The sequence below is a fragment of the Selaginella moellendorffii genome, unplaced genomic scaffold, assembly GCF_000143415.4.
Source record: "Selaginella moellendorffii unplaced genomic scaffold, v1.0 SELMOscaffold_29, whole genome shotgun sequence".
Lineage (NCBI taxonomy): Eukaryota > Viridiplantae > Streptophyta > Lycopodiopsida > Selaginellales > Selaginellaceae > Selaginella > Selaginella moellendorffii.
In genome coordinates this window covers 1594395-1603139 of record NW_003314290.1, presented here as the reverse complement: position 1 = coordinate 1603139, position 8745 = coordinate 1594395, and the positions used below count along the sequence as shown (strand labels likewise).

Below are 8745 nucleotides of genomic sequence, written 5' to 3'. Positions count from 1 at the left end.
GCCCGATCCATAGGAGAGATTGACGCGATTGATCTTCATCTGGACCTCTGTGACATGAGAGATTGCTTCCAGCTTCGTGGCCAGTCGCTGGATCTTGTCCTCCATCTCCTGGATCTTGGCGATGGTGTCCTCTTGCTGTGATTCGAGCGTGCGGTGGAGCAATCTCGTTTTGATCGATGGATTTGGGTCCTTGCTGCTGCTGCTCTCGAGTGGAAATCCAAGCCCAATTGGGATAGAAACCGGCTCAATCTTAATCTCGTGATTTCTCCGGATGGCACTGGGGATCCGATCATGCTGAATTGGATGTTTGCGGTGGAATTCGATAGATTTGAAGCTCCTGGTAACTGGGAGGGAAGACGATCGCGCAGGGCCCCTGTTTCTAGGGCTAGAACAGAGAAATGACGATTGACCTCTCGATCTGGCGCTGCCGATTGCGAACGCGATCGCTGCTGGAGCTGGAAGGAATCGGGAATCCAGCGCCATGAGCTTGATCCACCGCATTTTCACCTACAGAGCCATCCTTTGATTCCTTCTCTTCTCTCTTCCGCGCGAATTGGAAGAAGCTTGAAGCATTCGAGATCCCAAGAGCTTTCATCTCAAGCTGCCACGTGTCCGGTGGAAATTTTTAAAAATCCTTGCGAGGATATTCCCCCCTTCCAACGGGTAGGGTTTTAGGGCAGGAGCGATGGAGGAAGGGCTCTGGAGCTCGCAAAGGGATGTCATCGCCAAGATTTTTGTGCTCCTGCCGCTCGAAGACATCATCCGCATTCGATCCGTGTGTAAGTCTTGGCACTCGCTCGTCGGATCGGGCGAGTTTCTCGAGCTCTGGAAGCGCAAATCCGCCAGGCGGTCGCAGCCGCCGTGGATTTGCGTCCGGGCGTGGCGAGAATCCCTGCAGCAGCAACGAGCGCCGCCGAAATCCGAGGTTTGGAGTCCCGTCGGAGGCCCCAGAGTAGCGTTCCCTTTCACATTTCGTCCGCCAGGAACATCGCAGCTCCAGATTATGGCGTCCTCGCGTGGCCTGGTGTGCGGCCAGGGATTCAATGGGGCGCTCTACGTGGGAAATCCTTTGAAGGGTCTGTGGCACCAGCTGCCATTGCCACCTACAAGCATTGGCAGCCACCAGGCGACCATGGCCGTGGCCGCCACTGGGAATTCGTACAAGGTCGGTTTCTTTGGAGCATTGCCATTTCTCATCTATGATTCCAGACTGGAAACTTGGGTGACCGACGCTAGCTACTACAGGCCAGGGACTTGCATTACCAGGGATCTCCGAGGCTCGCTCTACATGAGCAATCTTCCCGGCAGCGTTATATGCTACGATATGAGCTCGAGATCATGGTCGGAGGTGGAAGTTTGTGGCTTCCCGGATAAAAGCCATCAAAGGCTGGATATCATGGTTTGCAGCTCCATGATCAATCACAGGGGGAGACACATCCAAGTTTCGGCATTGCTGAGTGACGACAAGAAGCTCTGGTACGAGATATGGGAGCTTGTACCTGGGAATCAGTCGTTACCCAGGGGCTGTAAAATGGCCTGGAGGATCTTATCTACGAGCCTGACACTGAATGAGATTACGCTGGAGGGAAGCTTTATCTTCGTCCAGGCAGGAGACATGCTGGTGGTGTACCCCCGGCTGCTGCGAGGTTCTCACTCAGTCTCGGAAGAGTGGAGCTCCAATTTTCCTCCAGCAGTAGCTTTCAACGTTGAGCTGAGCTCCTGGCACGTCTTAGAAGAATCGTTTGAGGGGATTTTTGTGCCGAGCTTAACGACACAGCCTTGAGGTACAGAAAGATCCAGTCTCTTCTTTCTTTATATATGTTTTGATGTGAAGGAACTATAAAATATTACGTACGTGAGATGGGCATGATAAACCTCCTGATAATCAGGACAAACGTTACGTGTCCTTTTGGAGGTTGTTCGTGGCAGAAATTCAGCAATCCAGCACAGCACACGGGTCTTCTTTATTCGAGTGTATCATTGACCCCGTTGAGTGCGCAGCAACTCCAAAACCTTGAGGTGATTTCAAGTTTCTTGGACTTGACGATCTTAATTCAGGCGGTGACAAGAGGAGCTTAATGGCGGCTGAAGAATCGGCTCGCATTGCGCCTCCGCAAGGGCTCCGGTCTCAACCTTCAGTTGCCAAGCAGCATCACAGGCACCTCCGTCGGCATGGCAGTCATGAACTGGAGGACGAAGAGCTGGAAAATGAGGCAGATCTAGAAACTGTTGAGGAAGAAAAATCAAATCTTTTGCTCTACGGCAAGCTCGAGGTAGGAATTGGGGATTGCAAGAACTTGGTGTTCAGGGGGCCGCTCACAGACTGCGTCCGCATGCGAATTCCGATGTCCTGCAATCCCAAAGTATCCAAGAAGACGCGATATCCAAAACGGGGGCTCTACGTTGTTTTGAGCATTGGGGGAGCAAGGCTTGGTCGAACCCGGATATCAAAAAAACCATCCTGGAACGAACAATTATCCATCCATGTAAGTCATTTTGCGACGGAAGTTGTGCTGACCGTGAAAGACGACGGGCTTTTATTTGGGCCTCACGTCCTCGGCAGGGTCCGAATACCAGCGGAGGAAGTTCTTTCGAAGAAGCCCATCGAGGGGTGGTTTCCGCTGTTAAGCAGAGGAAGGCAGAAACAGGATACGCAGCTCAACCTTTTTATCAAGTACACTCCTGTCGAGGAAGATCGGAATTACATCGAAGGTGTTGGTCCGGGGATTGGTGTGGAGAAGGTGTACTTTCCTCTTAGAACAGGATGCCGAGTGAGGCTGTATCAAGACGCTCACGCGGAGGTGCCTCCTCTCAAGCCGATAAGTCTCGACAATGGCCAGGAATTCGTGAGGCAATGCTGCTGGGAGGATCTCTGCCGGGCAATTGTCGATGCTCACCACATCGTGTATATTATCGGGTGGGCAGTCTTTCATAGAACCAGGCTGGTGAGAACTGGTCACAAGGACTTGCCGGACTTAACACTGGGGGAGCTTCTTAAGCAAAAGTCTGCAGAGGGTGTGAGAGTTCTCTTGCTTGTTTGGGATGACAAGACGTCTCACAGGACAAGGTTCTTCAAAATCGTAAGATACTTTCTTTGCTTGTAAGTTATTTTATTAACTTTTAACTTGCTTTCCAGGATGGTGTTATGGGGACTCACGACGAGGAGACAAAGAAATATTTTAAGCATTCTGCAGTGAAGTGTGTCCTTTCTCCTCGCTATGGAGACAACAAGCTCAGCTGGTTTAGACAAAAGGTAAGCTTATCATAACTCTTACAAAAATCATTGTTGTCTGTGCAGATTGTGGGAACCTTGTATACTCATCATCAGAAGCTGGTAATAGCTGATACTCAGGGCCCGGGACAAACTCGAAAGATCACCTCATTTTTGGGAGGTCTAGACCTTTGCGATGGTCGTTATGATACTCAAAAGCACTCTCTTTTCAACACTTTAACCACAATTCACAAAGATGACTGCTACAACGCCATGTTTTCGGTAAGTTGTCAGTGAAATTTGAGACCTTTTGATTGACTTTGTTATGCAGGCAACAGCCGAGAGTGGAGGGCCAAGGCAACCTTGGCATGATCAGCATTGCATGCTTGAAGGTCCAGCTGCGTACGACTGTCTCAAAAATTTTGAGCAGCGATGGTTGAAATCCTCGAACTGGCACGACGATGAGCTGGTTCAGATCTCACGAATTTCGTGGATACTTGGTCCAATCAAGGAGCATCCGGAGGAGGATAAAGCGCTTCTAGTATCACAGCATGATGATCCAGAGACATGGCATGCGCAAGTGCGTTGCAAGTTTTCTCCTTTCATCCTGACTGAAATAGCCTGCAGGTCTTTCGTTCGATTGACTCCGGTTCTGTGAAAGGGTTTCCAAAGAGTGCTCTGGGTGCCGAAGTCGAGGTAATTTTCGTAGCTGTAGAATGGGGTTTTATACAAGCTGTTGTTTGAGCAGCATTTGATTTGCGGAAAGAACATTGCTATCGACAAAAGTATACATGCCGCATACGTGGAGAGGATAAGGTCTGCTCGGCATTTTATCTACATTGAAAATCAGTATTTTCTGGGTTCTTCGTATGCTTGGCCTGACTATAAAAATGCTGGTAATAATCTCAAGGCTTCATGTTTTAGTTGCTAACATTCGCGATACTCTCAGGTGCAACGCATTTAATTCCGATGGAGATTGCTCTGAAAATTGACGCTAATATCCGAAAACGCAAAAGGTTCGCTGTGTATGTGCTTGTACCCATGTGGCCGGAAGGCGCTCCCGACAGTGCTTCTGGACAAGAAATCTTATATTTCCAGGCCAGTATTCTTCCGTTTTTTAAGTGCATAGAAGTATTGACACTTTGTATTCTCATCTAAACCAGGCACAAACCATGGAGATGATGTATCGTGTGGTTGCAAAAGCTCTAGCAGACACCGGACTTGACAAAGAGTATCATCCCAGAGACTACTTAAACTTCTACTGCCTTGGCAATCGCGAGAAACTGGATCACGAGCCCGAGAAGCCACCACCTGAGAAGTCGAAACAGGTACTATTGCACTCGGGGCTTTTTAAGATCTTTTAGTTTTTTATTTGTGACAGCATACTGTGCAAGAAAATGGCCGTTTTCTTATCTATGTTCATGCCAAAAGCATGATTGTAGACGATGAATACGTGATCATAGGCTCTGCAAACATCAACCAGAGATCGATGGATGGTTGCCGAGACACTGAAATAGCAATGGGAGCGTTCCAGCCAAACTACACGTGGAAGCAACAGCAGAAACATCCCAGAGGCCAGGCAAGCTCAGTTCCTCGCTCGTATCAACTTAAAACTCACCTTCGTTTCTACAGGTCTATGGCCATAGAATTTCGCTGTGGGCCGAGCATCTGGCTTGCGTGGAAGATTGTTTCGAAGATCCAGCAAGCGTGGAAACAGTCCGCCGTGTAAATCACCTGGCGGAGGAGAACTGGAAGCAGTATGTCGGCGAGGAAGTGGTCGATATGCAAGGCCATCTCATGCCTTACCCGGTGGAGGTCACCCCGGAAGGAAAGCTCGAGCCACTCCCAGGTTTCGAGAACTTCCCCGATCTTGGAGGCAAGGTACTGGGAACTCCTCACGCGCAACTTCCAGACCAGCTGACCTCGTGATTTTGTACGGATTGTCTAACCCCGTACACGTATGATTTGTACGAAATAACGGTTTTAACTCTCCGTACGAGAACCCAGGGTTTTAACGAATTAGGGTTCTTCGGCAATTTAGGGCTCTTGAATGGAGAAGCTGCGGGGATGGCTCACGGGAGGCGCCGATCGTGGCGCTGGCGATTGCAGCTGCAAGGGTGAGTGCAATAGCAACGATGATGGAGTAGGAGGCGGCGGGGCTGTCAAGCTGAAGCTGCTGTTCGCGTCGGAGACGGGCACTTCGGCCGCATTGGCGAAGCGCCTGGCTGGGAAGCTGGGCGAGAGGGGCATTCCAGTGGAGCTGGTCGATCCCAGCGGGTACGAGCCCGAGGAATTTCTCAAGGAGAGGCTGGTGGTGATGGTCGTGTCGACATGGGAGGACGGGAATCCTCCCAAGCACGCGGCTTTCTTCGTGAACTGGCTCGCCGAGAGCTCCACGGACTTTCGAGTTGGATCAAAGGCGCTGGCCGAGTGCCGGTTTGCGGTGTTTGGCGTTGGAAGCCGCGAGTATGGTTCCAAGTTTAATGCCGTCGGAAGAGCCGTGGAGAAGTACATGGCGGACCTGGGAGCGCAAAGATTGGTGGAGAGGGGCGAGGGAGACGTCGATGGAGGCAGGCTAGATGCTACTTTCGATGGCTGGTCGGCAAGGCTCGTTCGCAAAGTGAAAGAGTTTCTCGAGAGAGATTCCATCGCAGTGGAACCGGCTGCTGCGGTTGAAGGAGATGAGAGTGACGACGATGACGAGTTTGATGACAGTAAGGAGGATTTCGACTTGGAAGATTTAGCTGGCAAGTATCCTCGAGCGACGAATGGAAAGCTCGTTAGCGATGGAGAGGCGAAGGAGATGGTGACGCCCGTTATCAGGTCCAGCTTGGAGAAACAGGTATCTGTTTCTCAGATTTAAGTTGAGTTGGCCACTTCTTATCTTTGTTTCTTCTCTTTCCTTCTTTGCAGGGCTACAAGGTAATTGGATCTCACAGCGGAGTGAAGTTATGTAGATGGACAAAGTCTCAACTACGCGGTCGTGGTGGCTGCTACAAGCATACCTTTTATGGAATTGAGAGCCACAGGTGGGAAAATTTCTGCTTTTTCCTACGATGATTCATGATGTTATTAAGTACTTTTCAGATGTATGGAGGCAACGCCGAGCCTTGCGTGCGCAAACAAATGCGTCTTCTGCTGGAGGCACCATACAAATCCCGTTGGAAAGTCGTGGAAGTGGAAGATGGATGATCCTTTGGATATAGTGACGACTGCTCTGGATCATCATAAGAAGATGATCAAGCAAATGAAAGGCGTCCCTGGTAAGTACTTTCCTAGCAAGTAGCTCAACTCACGGCTTTGCTGTGATGTTGGCTCAGGTGTGAAAGATGATCGTCTGGAAGAAGGCCTTCGTCCAAGGCATTGTGCTCTGTCACTTGTTGGAGAACCCATCATGTATCCGGAGATTAACACTCTGGTCGACGAGCTGCATAAGAGACATATATCTACGTTTCTGGTGACTAATGCCCAGTTCCCCGACAAAATTGCATCTTTACATCCCGTCACACAGGTAAGCTTCTTAAATTCTGTCTGTGTCCCTGTGTCTGAAAACGGTTATGCAGCTATACGTGAGCGTTGATGCTGCAACAAAGGAGAGGCTAAAAGCCATAGACAGGCCTCTTTTCAGCGACTATTGGGAGCGTTTCATCGTAAGTCGTTTGCATTCAAAGCTCCTTTTGCGAAGCTAAGCTTCCTTTTCTCTTTTCTCTAGGATTCTTTGAAGGCGCTTTTAGATAAGCAACAGAGGACGGTGTATCGCTTGACTTTAGTTAAAGGATGGAATACCGCCGAAATTACGGCATACGCAGAGCTTTTGAAACTGGGAAGGCCGGACTTTATTGAGATCAAGGGAGTTACCTACTGTGGCTCGTAAGTCTCTTTCGGTTTTTGCTCCTCTCATAAAGACCCGTTTCTCTGGTTTTCAAGGTCTAAGACATCAACGTTGACCATGGAGAACGTTCCTTGGCACGAGGATGTGCGAGAGTTTTCGGAGGCGTTATCTGCAGAGACCCGAGGAGAGTACGAGCTGGCGTGTGAGCACGTCCACTCGTGCTGTGTTCTCCTGGCTAATGTCTCCAAGTTCAAAGCCGACGGACAGTGGCATACATGGATCGACTATGACAAGTTCCAGGAGCTGGTAAGCGGGCAGAGCAGACAGGAATAATGCACTTTGCTTCCTTGCTTCTAAAGAACTTTGCTTTTCTTGCACCAGGTGACAAGTGGGGAATCCTTCAGCAGTGAGGACTACATGGCAACCACCCCGGCCTGGGCTGTGTATGGTGCTGTCGAAGGTGGCTTTGATCCCACTGAAACGAGAGTTAGAAAGGAGAGACGGCATGGCGGTGGCGGTGTTAGCGGTGGCTGTACGTAAGGGAAGAAGCCTCATCTCTTCTACTTGCCAGTTAAGTTTTTCGTTTTATTTCGTCATTCGCTCACAGAGATTGTTTACATGTGGACGCCGCAGAATTCCAGATACCCGTTATTGTTTCCAAAGTAGTGATTGAGGTCTGCTTCCGTGGTGATATTGTTGCCCTTCCCGTCGGGGCACGCCGCACGCATCAAGTTGCTGTGGAGCTCGACGTCGCAGCTATCAAAAATGCCACTGCCGGAGATGATAAAACCATTGTAGTTTCCCAAGCTCTCCTGCAAGTTGAAGAATCGGTGCTCCCACATTGGCTCGCACTTGGCATATAACCAGTACTTGACGAGCGCAATGGGACGGCAGGAGAATGCGAATTGCTCGCAAGCCTGTGGAAGAAGGATCAATGGAAACTGGAGGTGAGTGTTCTTCTTTTCTTTTCTCTCGCTCTCTTTGGTTCTTACCTGGGTGTTTATGAGCAGAGAAGCCGTAGCTGTCACGAGCAGGAGCAAGTGTTTCTTCATTGGGAACTTGTGAAGAATTGCCGTCGCTACACGTCCCGTTAACGAGTTGGATTAAAAGGAATGATCTTTCGTCTTGGTGTAGGACCAAAAGAACGTCCAGACAAAGGAGACGTCTTCTAGCCGAGGCAAGCCAGCTTTGTTTCGTTTCTAAAGTGTATCTAGTGTAATCCCTGTTGCCGGATCATCGATTCCATGATGACATATTGGAAGACAATCAAAACAGTATAAATGAGAAAATCCGGAGGAAATGGTTTCTTTGCGCTGATTGTTTAAATAATTGTACTATAGTGTTTTTACGTCCTGAAAGTCTTTGGAGTTGCAGGAGAGTAGCTTTCTCTCTTGAGTACCTAGGAAACTGGATCTGTAGCATACTCCACTGGTCCCTCTTATTAAATCCAATCCAAATCCTTTTGCTCGCTGGATCATCCACTGGGATCAAACGGAATCGCCCAAGGAATCCCCAGATTCCTCCTTCAAAGCACACCCAGTGATTGCTCCTTGAGTGGTGGAAAACTTCCAAGCAATGCTTTCTCCCCCTCCAAATCCATTCTTTTCTTACTTGAAGTGAATGCTTCCACATGAGGATCATGTTCTCCAGTGTGGGTTTTGCTTTTCTACCTGGCTTGCTTTGACCGGTAGGTTCGGGGGGG

At 49.4% G+C, this 8745-nt stretch overlaps 3 protein-coding genes across 4 annotated transcripts; all 3 read left to right on the top strand.

Moving 5' to 3' along the window:
• The first annotated feature begins 685 nt into the window (after positions 1 to 685).
• Positions 686 to 1783, top strand: LOC112348409 (putative F-box protein At3g23950). Its single transcript, XM_024680810.1, has one exon. It carries the CDS (start codon positions 686 to 688, stop codon positions 1781 to 1783), a length of 1098 nt encoding a protein of 365 aa, XP_024536578.1.
• A 205-nt stretch (positions 1784 to 1988) lies between these two features.
• On the top strand, positions 1989 to 5230 carry LOC9646335 (phospholipase D delta). Its single transcript, XM_024681069.1, has 10 exons — positions 1989 to 3080; positions 3137 to 3253; positions 3299 to 3493; positions 3543 to 3791; positions 3839 to 3907; positions 3960 to 4107; positions 4161 to 4309; positions 4375 to 4539; positions 4593 to 4790; positions 4844 to 5230. The coding sequence occupies exons 1-10, from the start codon at positions 2079 to 2081 to the stop codon at positions 5138 to 5140; spliced, it is 2589 nt and encodes an 862-aa protein (XP_024536837.1). The 5' UTR covers positions 1989 to 2078; the 3' UTR covers positions 5141 to 5230.
• Positions 5231 to 5246: 16 nt separating this feature from the next.
• Positions 5247 to 8355, top strand: LOC112348476 (S-adenosyl-L-methionine-dependent tRNA 4-demethylwyosine synthase-like). 2 transcript variants are annotated; one of them, XM_024681071.1, is made up of 10 exons: positions 5247 to 6053; positions 6125 to 6240; positions 6299 to 6474; positions 6532 to 6722; positions 6775 to 6861; positions 6924 to 7081; positions 7139 to 7349; positions 7425 to 7613; positions 7677 to 7990; positions 8054 to 8355. In XM_024681071.1, the coding sequence occupies exons 1-8, from the start codon at positions 5262 to 5264 to the stop codon at positions 7581 to 7583; spliced, it is 1890 nt and encodes a 629-aa protein (XP_024536839.1). In that variant the 5' UTR covers positions 5247 to 5261; the 3' UTR covers positions 7584 to 7613; positions 7677 to 7990; positions 8054 to 8355. The 2 variants fall into 2 exon arrangements, with proteins under 2 accessions (XP_024536839.1, XP_024536840.1); XM_024681072.1 differs by having other exon boundaries at positions 8051 to 8355.
• Positions 8356 to 8745: the final 390 nt, after the last annotated feature.

Bases quoted from the DNA above. Each gene is read 5' to 3' on its own strand.
- LOC112348409 (XM_024680810.1), top strand. From the start codon at position 686: ATGGAGGAAGGGCTCTGGAGCTCGCAAAGGGATGTCATCGCCAAGATT.
- LOC9646335 (XM_024681069.1), top strand. From the start codon at position 2,079: ATGGCGGCTGAAGAATCGGCTCGCATTGCGCCTCCGCAAGGGCTCCGG. The intron at 4,310-4,374 runs GCCAGTATTCTT...CATCTAAACCAG, and splicing joins AAGAAATCTTATATTTCCAG to GCACAAACCATGGAGATGAT. The intron at 4,791-4,843 runs GCAAGCTCAGTT...TCGTTTCTACAG, and splicing joins AGAAACATCCCAGAGGCCAG to GTCTATGGCCATAGAATTTC.
- LOC112348476 (XM_024681071.1), top strand. From the start codon at position 5,262: ATGGAGAAGCTGCGGGGATGGCTCACGGGAGGCGCCGATCGTGGCGCT. The intron at 6,054-6,124 runs GTATCTGTTTCT...CCTTCTTTGCAG, and splicing joins GGTCCAGCTTGGAGAAACAG to GGCTACAAGGTAATTGGATC. The intron at 7,350-7,424 runs GTAAGCGGGCAG...TTCTTGCACCAG, and splicing joins ATGACAAGTTCCAGGAGCTG to GTGACAAGTGGGGAATCCTT.